Below are 11,785 nucleotides of genomic sequence, written 5' to 3' on the forward strand. Positions count from 1 at the left end.
TGTGTGTGGGTGTGTGTGTGTGTGGGTGATGTCCTCCACTGAGTCTATAAGATGGATTTCCATTGATCCCAAATGATTCAGATGGAGGTAAAGAAGAATGCACGGAGTGGAAGGGCTGAGGAAAGATATTTGAGGAAGTGGGAAGATAGGGGAGAGATGGGAATGAGGTGAGGAAGTGATAATAGTGGAAGGATATGGAGGAGTGGGATGGAAGTGGGGTGTGTGTGAAAGACTATGAAAGAGAGTGCAAGTGTGTGTTTGAGAGAATGAGAGATCATAAAAGTGAAAGAAGTATGAGTGTATGAGGACACGGACAGGTATAAGGGAGTGGGAGAGACTGAGGGTGAGTATGACAGGATGTAAGATACTTGATACTGTGAAGAATATGTGAGTCCAAAGAACTGCGCAGTAGTATGAAGGGAGGGGAGTACCCTGCTAACAGCAAAGAGATGTAAAGGTACATACTGTACACCAGGGGTTCCCAACCTTTTCATACTTAATGCATCATTTCCCACATCTTCCCTGACTCATTACCTCACATGGCCAGTATTTCCATAAGTGATGGCTAATATTCTGAGAGTTAATGTAACCAAGGCTTAATTCAAGGTTTCTAGTAACAAATATCTATCTATCTATCTATCTATATACCTAGGCTGCTTCCCCCAAGGAAAGGGAGGTAGCTGAGACAGGACGACTCACTCTCCATTTACTCATCCATTCAAACACATTCATTCGCATCTTAGCCCCAAAGGGGAGAACGGACAGATCCTCACCGCATCACACCGCACAAGGGTCAACTGCGCAATGCAAGCAGTGACATCCACAGCAGGGCCCGACAGCAGAACTGGTTTACCCCTGCCACATCATAACAGACCCATCCCCTTACCCGCACCTGACCTGACTAGCTGATCAGACCAAATGCGGGCGAATATCCCCTCAGGGCTGCGTCATCACTTATTCATTCACAATTTCTCTCCATTTATTTCTGTAACGCACAGCCACTCTTCCTTGCTCAACAGACATCCCTCTCGCATCCAGCGCTCTCTTCACACTGTCCATCCATCCTATTCGTGGTCTTCCTCTCAGTCTTACACCTCTCACATCAGATCTAGTTATCTTTTTCACAACAAATATGCTTTCCAATATTCATTTGAAAATCCAGGAGGCAGGAAAGAAGGATTTAGCCCACATACAAGTGCATGGTTTTTCCTGCATGAAATAGAAGGCAATTAAAGGGAAAGGAAGTTGGGTACTATAACCCCACACCATGCTGTATTGGCATAAGGATGTTGCAACTCCACTGCCCAGCACTTGTGTTACAAGCATAGGTGCCTCCTATCTCCCAGTAAACAGAAAGAGGGAGATTTTATCTGCAGCTTCTCTCTGGTTCATATCCCCCAAGTAGTTAAAAACCCTTGCTCCAAATTTCCTCACCCCATGTGAATATAAAATATTACAGTACAGTGGTATTGGTGATCATATTATTTCCTTCTCCATTACCCCACTGAAACCAAAACTACCCCACTTGAGGTAATTTATCCCAGTTTTGGAGCCCCTGGTGAACAGTCAGAGAGAAAACTTTGCCTGCTATGCCTTTTCATCTACATCACACTTAAAATATGCCTGACACGTTCCTTCCTGACACATGGTATCAATGATTATCACAGATGATCTGCGAAGCATACCAAGCCTCTTTCAAAGAAGGAATGTTAAGATATGTGAGTAGAAAGTGAAATAATAGGCAAAGTTTTTTCCCCTGACTGTACAGCATATGGACTGAAGTAAAATGTATTAAGAAGTGTGTATGTAGGGCACTGGAAGTGGTACTGTGCACTACAAGACATTACCACAATTCACACTAACACACCATCCATAAATTCACACTTGACACACCATACATAAATTCAAACTGACACACCATACATCAATTCACAGGCACACCATATATTGTCATATCTCACACTTCTACCTCCTGTCCCCATGCAGACACCTTGCATGTCCTTCAACTCACCATATACCAACTGTAACACCTGTATTATTCCCAACAGGCACAGTACACCTTCCTCTACAAATGTGTGCTGAAGTACCACATAGACTCAAAAGGTAAAAATGCCATAACTGTCATCATACTGTATATTTAGCTTCAGTAAATAAATTCTACAGTAGCCCAGTGTATGCTACATTATAATAATGATTGATCACTGTAATGCAGCATGCTAATGGTACATAATGCCACTATTGCAAGTAACATATTCATTTACTGAAACAGTATAAAGCTTACAAATCTGCATACACCAGTACCACTCTTCAGCAAGTACTGTATATCATTGCCAGCTATTTTTGATAGTTTGATTTCATGTGAAGGATAGAGCAGTAAATATAAAATATGCTACCTAACCTGTCCTCTTTAACCCTACCTCATATATGCAATAAAATTTTAGCTTCCCTGTCATATGAATGATACTACAACTTTAACTTTGGTTGCTGTGTGTCAGGTGGAGGTGAGGCAGGCATCATGGACCTGAACCACATCTCTCACCTGTTGAATGGCACTCCAGCTGGCCAGGCAGGTGGTGGCCTCAGATCAGCAGCCTGTATACCTGGTGGCAGTATCTCTTCCTTCTCCAGTGCTATGTCACAACACAGGACTCTCTACCCACAAGTATTGCCTGAGGATGATGTCTGCCAAGATGAGCCTTTCACAGATGATGAACTCTAAATCCTTGTCAATGCCAATGGAAAAATGGGATAAAACTATGCCCCTCAAAAGATACTGGCTGGTCCAGTAAAACTTAACTTGGAACTAAGTTCCAAGGTACTGACCAGTCCAGTAAAAATGTACTGTACATATAATTCCAAGGTACTGACTGGTCAGGTTAAAACTAGAGAACTGGTTCCTAGGAATAAAAAGATCATTAGTTCTCAGATACTGAATGCTCCACATAAAACTGAGAAGGCATCTCTGAAGTTGAGCATTTTTCAGGGATGAGGTGGCGTGGAGGTATCCAGACTGGGTTCAGACCTCCATTCTTCTGTATGTTGTACAAGTTACCCTAACCAAGGGAAATCCCGATTGTATGATAAACAAGGTATTTTTTACTGCCTCATTCCCCACCTAGCATGGGGGCTGTCAACAAAAAGATGCAAAAGCATTACTGTCCCTGCTCATTTAACAATGCTTCCTATCAGTTACAGTAGTAGGCTACAGTATGTTAGGTATGTCTATTGAGGAGGAGAGAAGGGGAAGTTCCAGGGTTAGGGGAAGTGTTTGCTTCTTTTGCTTTATAATATTTCCAAGGCTGTTAGTCCCTTGTTTCCCCTGTCAAGTAATATACACTGCCAGTACAAAGCAAACACTATCATATTTATGTTCTAAGTTATGGCTTTCATTTTTTTTATACATTAGAACCTCACTAGCTTATGATCTTAATATCAGAACCTCTCAGGCTTCAGCCTATTATAGACATACCCTCTCTTAACTGTATCTGGAACAGGGAAACTGAACATTAGTGGAATTTGCATCAGATGAACTGAACTCTTTATGGGTGAAAATTAATGTGGGACTAGACTCCTCTAGAATTTCAACCACATATCCCCTTCAAACCTGATCCCTACCCATGTTTTTCTTGCAAGTTATACCAATACATTCAGCATCTCTTTAACTGTATTTTAAGAATGATGGAGATAACATCACTCAAGGAAAAGACAACAACAACTAAGAAAAATAATGTTAACAAATACTGATGACATTTGCCTGTAAGGAATCTTAGGAATAGCACACATGCATTATATTTACAAGTACAGTACACATGACAGATTTGACTGCCATTCTACCCGTACTCTGTGGTGCACTAGCCCTGCTGCCGACATAGTTTTTTGGATGCCTGGTGATTTAGTTATGGCACTGCAACCAGATGTGCCAAAAAATGGTCTTTTCCCACGAGATGGTTGGGGTTTCTTGCTCACATACTGCTGCTAGGGAGCAGGCAACCCGTCACTTACCTTCATTGTCTAGACTTAGCAGCCTAGCCCTGATAAGGCAATACTGGAATGCTTGATGAAAGGATGGATGAACATCCAGTACTAGAGAGGCGGCCTGCAGTCCTAATGGACCCAGGATCGAATCATGGCTGGGGCAGGGAACAGTTTAAGGATTTGAATTTCCTAAAAAGCAGACTTTCCTGATCTACCAGATGACCCGCCGACATGTCGTAAAAATACCCACGCTAATACCAGTACACCAGTCTTGTATGAGACAGCCGTAGCATGTATTCAATATGGACGGTGGGTGTTAGCGCCGAAGTGGTGACATGTGGAGGTGTAGGAGGACTAGTGGGCCTTGGGATAAGTGACTGCCTCCAAGAAATAGGCCCTGAGCCTTTGCCCAGAGTCGGACATGGAAAAAAAAAAAAAACTATGCAGTATAGGCTGTGAAATGGTAAATGATTAGTTAGAAATATACACAACCCACTGAATTGCACACCAGAAATATGCGTTTTTCAAGCTACATCTCATATAATTATGTAGATTTTCCAGCTGTGTGAGATGAAAAAAAGGTAGTAATAAGGCAATCATGGAAGACCTAACATGTGTAGCCTTTCACAAAAGGTAGGTTTGAGTGTACTGGTGGTACAAAACTCAAAGTACTGAAGAAAAAGAATAAGATTTTTTAGGTGATCTAAACACTAATACGGTAACCCATTCGGTTGAAGACTTCATTCCTATTTTATTCTTGCTACTTTCAAAGGCCTTTATTCAGCTAAGGAGAAGCTTTTCAAGTTGAAGTAGTTTGATATAGCTTTCACTACCTACACCGGTAATGTATGTAAGACTTTCCTGAGATGAATAAAATAACCTGGAAGTAGAAGGGGTAAACTAAAACATATGTCACCAGATGCAAGAGGTGAATTTTATTGCCTGGAGGTTGATTTACAAACAGGCTTATGATCAGTTTCATGTTGTAACTGTGATTTGTTTTCTGCAGGAAAAATGAAGAGAGGAGAGGACAGAATCTTTCCATATCTCTCATTGCTCCTGTAAAAACATATGAGTACTGTCTTTAGAGGAAAATTATCATAACTTACATTCTCTTTTCTACAGGATGAATGAGGAAAGGAGAGTGCATAATGTTGCTGTTTCTACCTCATCCTCAAAAAACAAATCTGAAGTGATGACAGAAATTATTCTTAATCCTTTGGGGGCAATAAATTTCTATAATGTGAACAAAATCATCCACTGTAAGCTAAACTTAATTCGAAGTTCCTTATTTTTAAGCCAAAAAAGTTAGCTGTGATAGTTTTTTTAGTTGTCTGGTGCTCTAGATATTATTATTTTAGCTTTCTGATGTCCTAGGTGTTAGTTGTTTAGCTCTCTTGTGCCCTAGGTGTTTCTTAAATACCACATATAGGGTTTGACATTAGCAAATTAAAATACAAAATAGGTACTTCATGGCCAGAGATAAATACATTTGTCTCTTTTGTGTCACCAAAAACTGAACCTGTGATTTCTGATGCAGAGGTGGCAATTATTAACTCTCTACACCTAAAGATCTTGTTTTTACTCACTCCTACTGTTGCTATATGATTTGATTCAACAAGAAACTGCCAGAACCCCAATATAGCCTTCATTTACTGTACTCCTTCACTGCGAGAGGCATTCCCTTAACTCACTGAACTCAGGGATGTTTATTTTTATTATTTTTATTCAGCTTTGGACAAGCTTTAGATGCTGAAAAGGTTAGAGACATCCTTAATAAATCCCTTCAGATTGAACAGCCTTTCATATGTCACACAGAATTGTATGGAGCATGAAGAATAAATTAATCCCTGTAACCTGGGTTACGTCCTCCATATTTCACTACTGCTGCTATCAGATGATATTATTAATTGTACGAAATGCCTCTCAGATTGAAGGGGTATACAGTATTAGGGCTATGACTAGGTCCTCCAGTTAAAAAATGAGTCCTAAGATGAACAAAATCATCAGATCACAAGGATAAAACAAACCAGACATTCCTGGGCTCAACAGGTTGAAGCGTCACCTGGCCACCCAAAAGAGGTTAAGTTAAATAAAGCTGTCTGGAGGTAGCAAGAATATACTCTATAGTATGCCATCTAACTGATGAGGTTAACTCACTCAACCTGAGGAAATGGAGGTACTGTACTGTAGCTTGAATACAAATGATGACTGCAGTGAAAAGTACAGGACTGAGCTGAAGATATTAAGAAAGACATCATGTTAAGGGAGTTAAGCAGTAATGAGGGACTCAACACTTTATATCCTAGTCACATTGTCCAATTTGAGAAATACAGTATGTATCTTCCCAGAGTTTGAGGAATACATAGCAGAAAACTCAAGCCATCTGAAACACATACTAGTATGGACAGAGCTTTCGTTGTACTTTACCAGCTGTAAATTTTTTATGGATAGAACTGGGAAGCTAGTTTTTTCTTTGCCTGTACAGTAATATAAAGACAGTATATTATCAGCATTTATGTGACATTGATGTGAATTGTTCAAATGGAACAAATTATACAAACACACTGTACTAAAACTGCTCAGTGTGACCCCCCCCCCACAAAAAAAGGCAGGCCTGTAAGGTGGAGCTATGATTTGAACTTGTGATACATCAGTGAGTGTCTGACCTGTTTCAATGGGTATATTGGAAATACTGTACCTGTAGTTTTACCATTTCATACTTTCCTTGTTTTCTGGACTGCACATCACCTCATACCATGTACAAAGAAGTCAAGATGATAGTGATGATGATGATGATGACAATGATGATGATGATACAAGTCACACTCTGAACCTCTCCATGTCCAGTTAAGGCCACAACTGTTACATCTGCACAACAAACAATGTCAGTATGTAGGTATTAATTTTTCATGTACAGATAATGGTATACGTCATACGTTATACTGTACTTATACTCCTTTCGGCGTTCAGTGACCTTACTCTAGGTACAGTAACATTTTCTTTTTCCACTACCTCTCTAACTTAATTTCATTCTTTTGTAGCTGTCAGAGCCCTTCATACATAATCTCAAGATGTTTTTGGGTTCAGAGCAGCTTGTGCAGTTCTGGAGGTATTGATTTTTTGTGAGCGTAACTTACATCATGAAGTCATCCATACCCAGGGGCATCTAAAGAGTGGCTGTACATTTAAAGCGTTAATGCTCTGGGGTGCCCAAAGAATGGGGAAGTGTTAACAATTTATATTAAGCAGAGGGTGGGAACCTTTCACCAATGAATAAGTTACCGGTAAGCTATAGAAATCATGTCCATAAAGTCATAGTGTATATACTGTATCAGTGTTTATACTGAATATAACGGATTCAGCTCAGAGGTATGCAAAACATGAAATGACAGTTTGGGAAACCAAAACTAATTCATTGATGGTGGCCTTACATCTTTGCTCTTCCTTTCATCTGTATATCTGTCTTTGTGGATGTTGGAGTGGCCCTGGTGAGAGAGGATAGTGTTTGGAAACTCCCTGTACTGTTGTTTGCAGATGATACTGTGTTGTTGAGTGAAGACGAAGGGGAGCTGCAAGGCTTGGTGGATGAGTTCGAGAGAGTGTGTAAGAAACGGAATCTAAAGGTGAATGTAGGGAAGAATAAAGTGATGGTCTTTGAGAGAGGTGAAGTCAGTGAATGTATAGCGAGGTTGGATGGTGAGGAACTGGAAAATGTGAGTACATTTAAGTGCTTGGGTAGTGTGATAAGTAAGGATGGAGGTTTGGAGGGTGAAGTGCTTGAAAGAGTACAGCAGGGAAGAAAGGTTGCTGGTTCTTTGAAAGCAGTGATAAGAAACAGGGAAGTGAGCATGGAAGTGAAAAAGTTACTACATGACAGTATTGTGATACCAACTCTAACGTACGGAAGTGAATCTTGGACGTTGTTGGAAGGTCACATGTCAAGAGTGAGAGCAGTGGAAATGAGTTATTTAAGAGGAGCCTGTGGCCACCCCAAATGGGATTGAGGCATCTGGCAATAGATAGATAGACTGTGGAGTCACATGGAGAGACAGGCTGACGAATGAGGATATAAAGGAGCGTTGTGGTGTTGATGTGGATGTGATAGGAAGCGTTATGAGGAACACACTGAGGTGGTTTGGCCATGTGGAGAGGATGGAGGGTGAAAGACTGATGAAGAGAGTGTATGTGAGTGAGGTGGAGGGGGGAAGAGGGAGGGGGAGGCCGAGGATGAGATGGAGGGATGGGGTGGAGAGGTATATGAGAGAGGGGGGTGTGAGCTGGGAGCAGGGCAGTGAAATGGCGGGGGACAGGGCGACTTGGAGGCGATTTGTTTGTGGCCACCCCAAATGGGATTGAGGCATCTGGCAATAGATAGATAGATAGACAGATAGTCTATCTATCTAACTACACACCTCTAAATTTGTTCTTGGGTGTATTACCATATTTTATACTTCTTTATAAGTACTGTACCTTATTCTTATAATGCAGAGGGATGCTTTCTTATAGTGGTTCTGATGTAAAGGACAGCTCTACTGCCAGGTTGTACAAATGTCTCCTAATTTGCTCCCTGTCCTCCAAAAGGATAGTAAACTGTAGGATAAGGGCAACTTTAATCAATACAATTACTAAAACTTAAGTTTAGCAACACAGTTGTGTTCAAAGGATATTAGATTTTACTTTGTACCAGTCTGTCACAATGTGCTCCAAATGTAACCTTTAAATTGGCATTTATAATAAAAACTATTATGAAAAGCGCCTAACACTTGTCACCAGAAACCAAGCAGTTGTGTAATTCTGATAACCAGTGGAGAACATTTTGACTCATCTATAAGTACCACAAAAGGAGGTGAAGCTACAAAAATGCAAAATCCAAAGACATGACCAAGTATTGTACAGGGCATCTCAAGAAATGTGTGTGTAAATTTAGTGAAGCTCTATTTGGGGCTAATTTTAAGTGAAAAGTGTTACATGAACATGTTTCCAATTATTAGATATTACTGAGCTACAATTACTGATGATCTTATGGATGAGTTATGAAGATCATTTTTGCAAGGCACTCACGTCACTTGTATTTCTCTCTTTCTCCATCGGGTCTTTAGCAGAAGTTGCAAGTTAACTAGAATGGTGTGCTACATAATAAAATTCAGGATGTCCCTCCAACCAGACAAGATATAACATCAGGTTCTGTTTCCTGATGCTCAATCCCAGGAGTCATTCAGGGTGGTTAGATCATTGCTGCCCCCAGTGCACTTTGACTATCAGCCACTTTCAACTGATGAATCTAATAACTACATTTAGAAACTGGTGTGTACTGTAAAATAAGGGAAGTTGGTAAACCTGCCTTTGAGGCAGCAGCAGAATACTAACACACAATTTATTTGTGATACTGTTAACCCTCTGAGATTCCAATAACGCCTTCATGCGTCATTTCAAACCCAACCTCAGAGATTCCGATGACGTGTTCATGCGTCACCTTACAATACTTTTGTAATACGTATATTCATTATAAATCGCATTTAAGTGTCATAATTTCAACTCGTCATTTTGACTTTTTTTTTTTTCTTTCTTTTTGAATATACTACAAGAGGATGGAGAGTGAGAGACTGACAAGGAGAGTGTATGTGAGTAAGGTGGAGGGGGGGAGAGGGAGGGGGAGGCCAAGGATGAGATGGAGGGATGGAGTGTAGAGGTATATGAGAGATGGGTGTGTGATGTGGGAGCAGAGCAGTGAAATGGTAGGTGACAGAGCGACATGGAGGTGATTTGTTTGTGGCCACTCCTTACAGGATTACAGCGTCTGGCAATAGATAGATAGACAGATGATAAAGTACAACTATTCAGCTTTAAAATGATACCAAAACCAGCATTCTACCATGAAAAATAAATTTACACAGACTGATCAAAGAAAAAGATCGCTAAGTGAATATGCAGCCCAGAATCATACAAAATTATGCATCTTTTTTCTTTCACTTTACCGCACAGTAACATGCATAAATAGCCATGAACTATATATCATTGTATATGTAATTTATCGTAGTTTTGCATGGTTCAAAACAGATTTATGTCTTTATACTTTATTCTTGGTGAATATTTTTCTATGGCAAGGAATAAAATCTTTAGTTTTCACCTAACTTCAACTCATCATTTTGACTTTTTATTTTCTTTGTTTTCCTTTTCTGAACATATTGCAATAAAGTACAACTATTTAGCTTTAAAATGACGCCCAAACCAGCATTCTATCATGAAAAGTATATTTACACAGACAGATCAAAGAAAAAGATCGTTAAGTGAATATGCCACCCAGAATCATACAAAATTGTGCATCTTTTTTTTTTTTTTTCGCTTTACTGCATAATAACATGCATAAAAAGTGAATATGTGGCCCAGAATCATACAAAATTGTGCATCTTTTTTCTTTCACTTTACTGCACAATAACATGCATAGATAGCCATAAACTATATATCATTGTATAGGTAATTTATCATAGTTTTGCATGGTTTAAACCAGATACATATATCTTTATTACTTGTTTCTTGGAGATAATTTTTTTATGGCGAGGTATAAAATTTTTGTTTTTTTCCTGAATTCAACTCATCTTTTTGACTTTTTAATTTCTTTATTTTCTTTTTTTGAACATACTACGATAAAGTACAACTATTCAGCTTTAATATGACACCAAAACCAGCATTCTGTCATGAAAAGTGTATTTACACAGATCGATCAAAGAAAAATATTGTGGCACAAAGATGCAGGTATGACTGAGAGCAGTTGACCAGGACAGACGTAATCTGACCAGGGCTGAAACCTGATGGGGTTAAACAGACTTAACAGCTAAAAGAGAACATAAAAGAGACAACATATGGTGAATGCTTACTATAACTTAAAAAAAAAAAAAGTACCAACATTATATTGATAATCATCATCATCAAATCCTGTGGTGCCCCATGAGGAGCATAGGAGCCCGGGGCTAGGCAAGTTGGTCCTGACATTTAAGATGAAAGTGAGCAGCCTCACTCATCCCTGAGTGGCATTATGTGAGCAATAAACCCCAACCATCCCTTGGATATAAACCTGCATCGGCTCCATCTGACTGGAGTGCGTTAGTTACCCACTAAACCACCAAGCGCCATGATTTGGTTATATGGTTACCACTCAGCATAGTAAATTGTCTCCTGGTGTGCTGGAAATCATTTGGCTTGTCACTAAGTGTAGAGTCACCTGTAGGCAGAAGGAAGAGGAAAGAATGAAGGAATGGTTCCACAAATTACATAAAATTAACAGTTAAAAAAAGAACATAAAAAATACAACATATGGTGAGCACTTACACTAAAAAATTCATAAGGTAAAATAAGAAAAATTGTAGATATAATATGCTGATGGTTTCATGTGAAGAAAAGTCACAAACAGTGCATGAATATGTTACTCATTTCACTGGGCATTTCAATGGTAGTTTTACTTTCATGCTTTCCTAATTCTACTTCCGGATTCTAATGACGTCATTTATTAGATTAAGATAGCTAAGAACATGGATAGGATGATGAATATATTATATAATAATACTACATATTACATCCAAGCACAGTACATAGAAGGCACTAATGAGGAGTCTACATGTGGTGGCACTGTGCACCCAGGGTAGAACAGCTTTGGCATCCACTTTGGAGCCGTAGCTCCTCATATTTCCCTACACTTAACCGTGGAAAGGACCCTGATCCATCTCTGGTGAAACACCGTTTACCGCATGAAGGGCACTGGATCCCTACATAGTGTAAGTACTGTAATGAACTGTCAGAACAGCCCCACAGA

The 11,785-nt window shown here is 39.7% G+C and overlaps 1 protein-coding gene across 1 annotated transcript in view; it reads left to right on the forward strand.

The window, feature by feature from the left end:
• The window catches only part of LOC145416756 (uncharacterized), a 30,586-nt gene extending 27,867 nt beyond the window's left edge, over positions 1-2,719 (forward strand). Inside the window, exons 19-20 of the mRNA XM_080285680.1 lie at positions 2,049-2,103; positions 2,496-2,719. Of these exons, the coding sequence (XP_080141806.1) occupies positions 2,049-2,103; positions 2,496-2,719 (279 nt within the window). The remainder of the gene's footprint in view (positions 1-2,048; positions 2,104-2,495) is intronic.
• Positions 2,720-11,785: the final 9,066 nt, after the last annotated feature.

The sequence above is a fragment of the Coenobita brevimanus genome, chromosome 107 (assembly GCF_032717465.1).
Source record: "Coenobita brevimanus isolate Jiangsu-jjx chromosome 107, ASM3271746v2, whole genome shotgun sequence".
Taxonomy (NCBI): domain Eukaryota; kingdom Metazoa; phylum Arthropoda; class Malacostraca; order Decapoda; family Coenobitidae; genus Coenobita; species Coenobita brevimanus.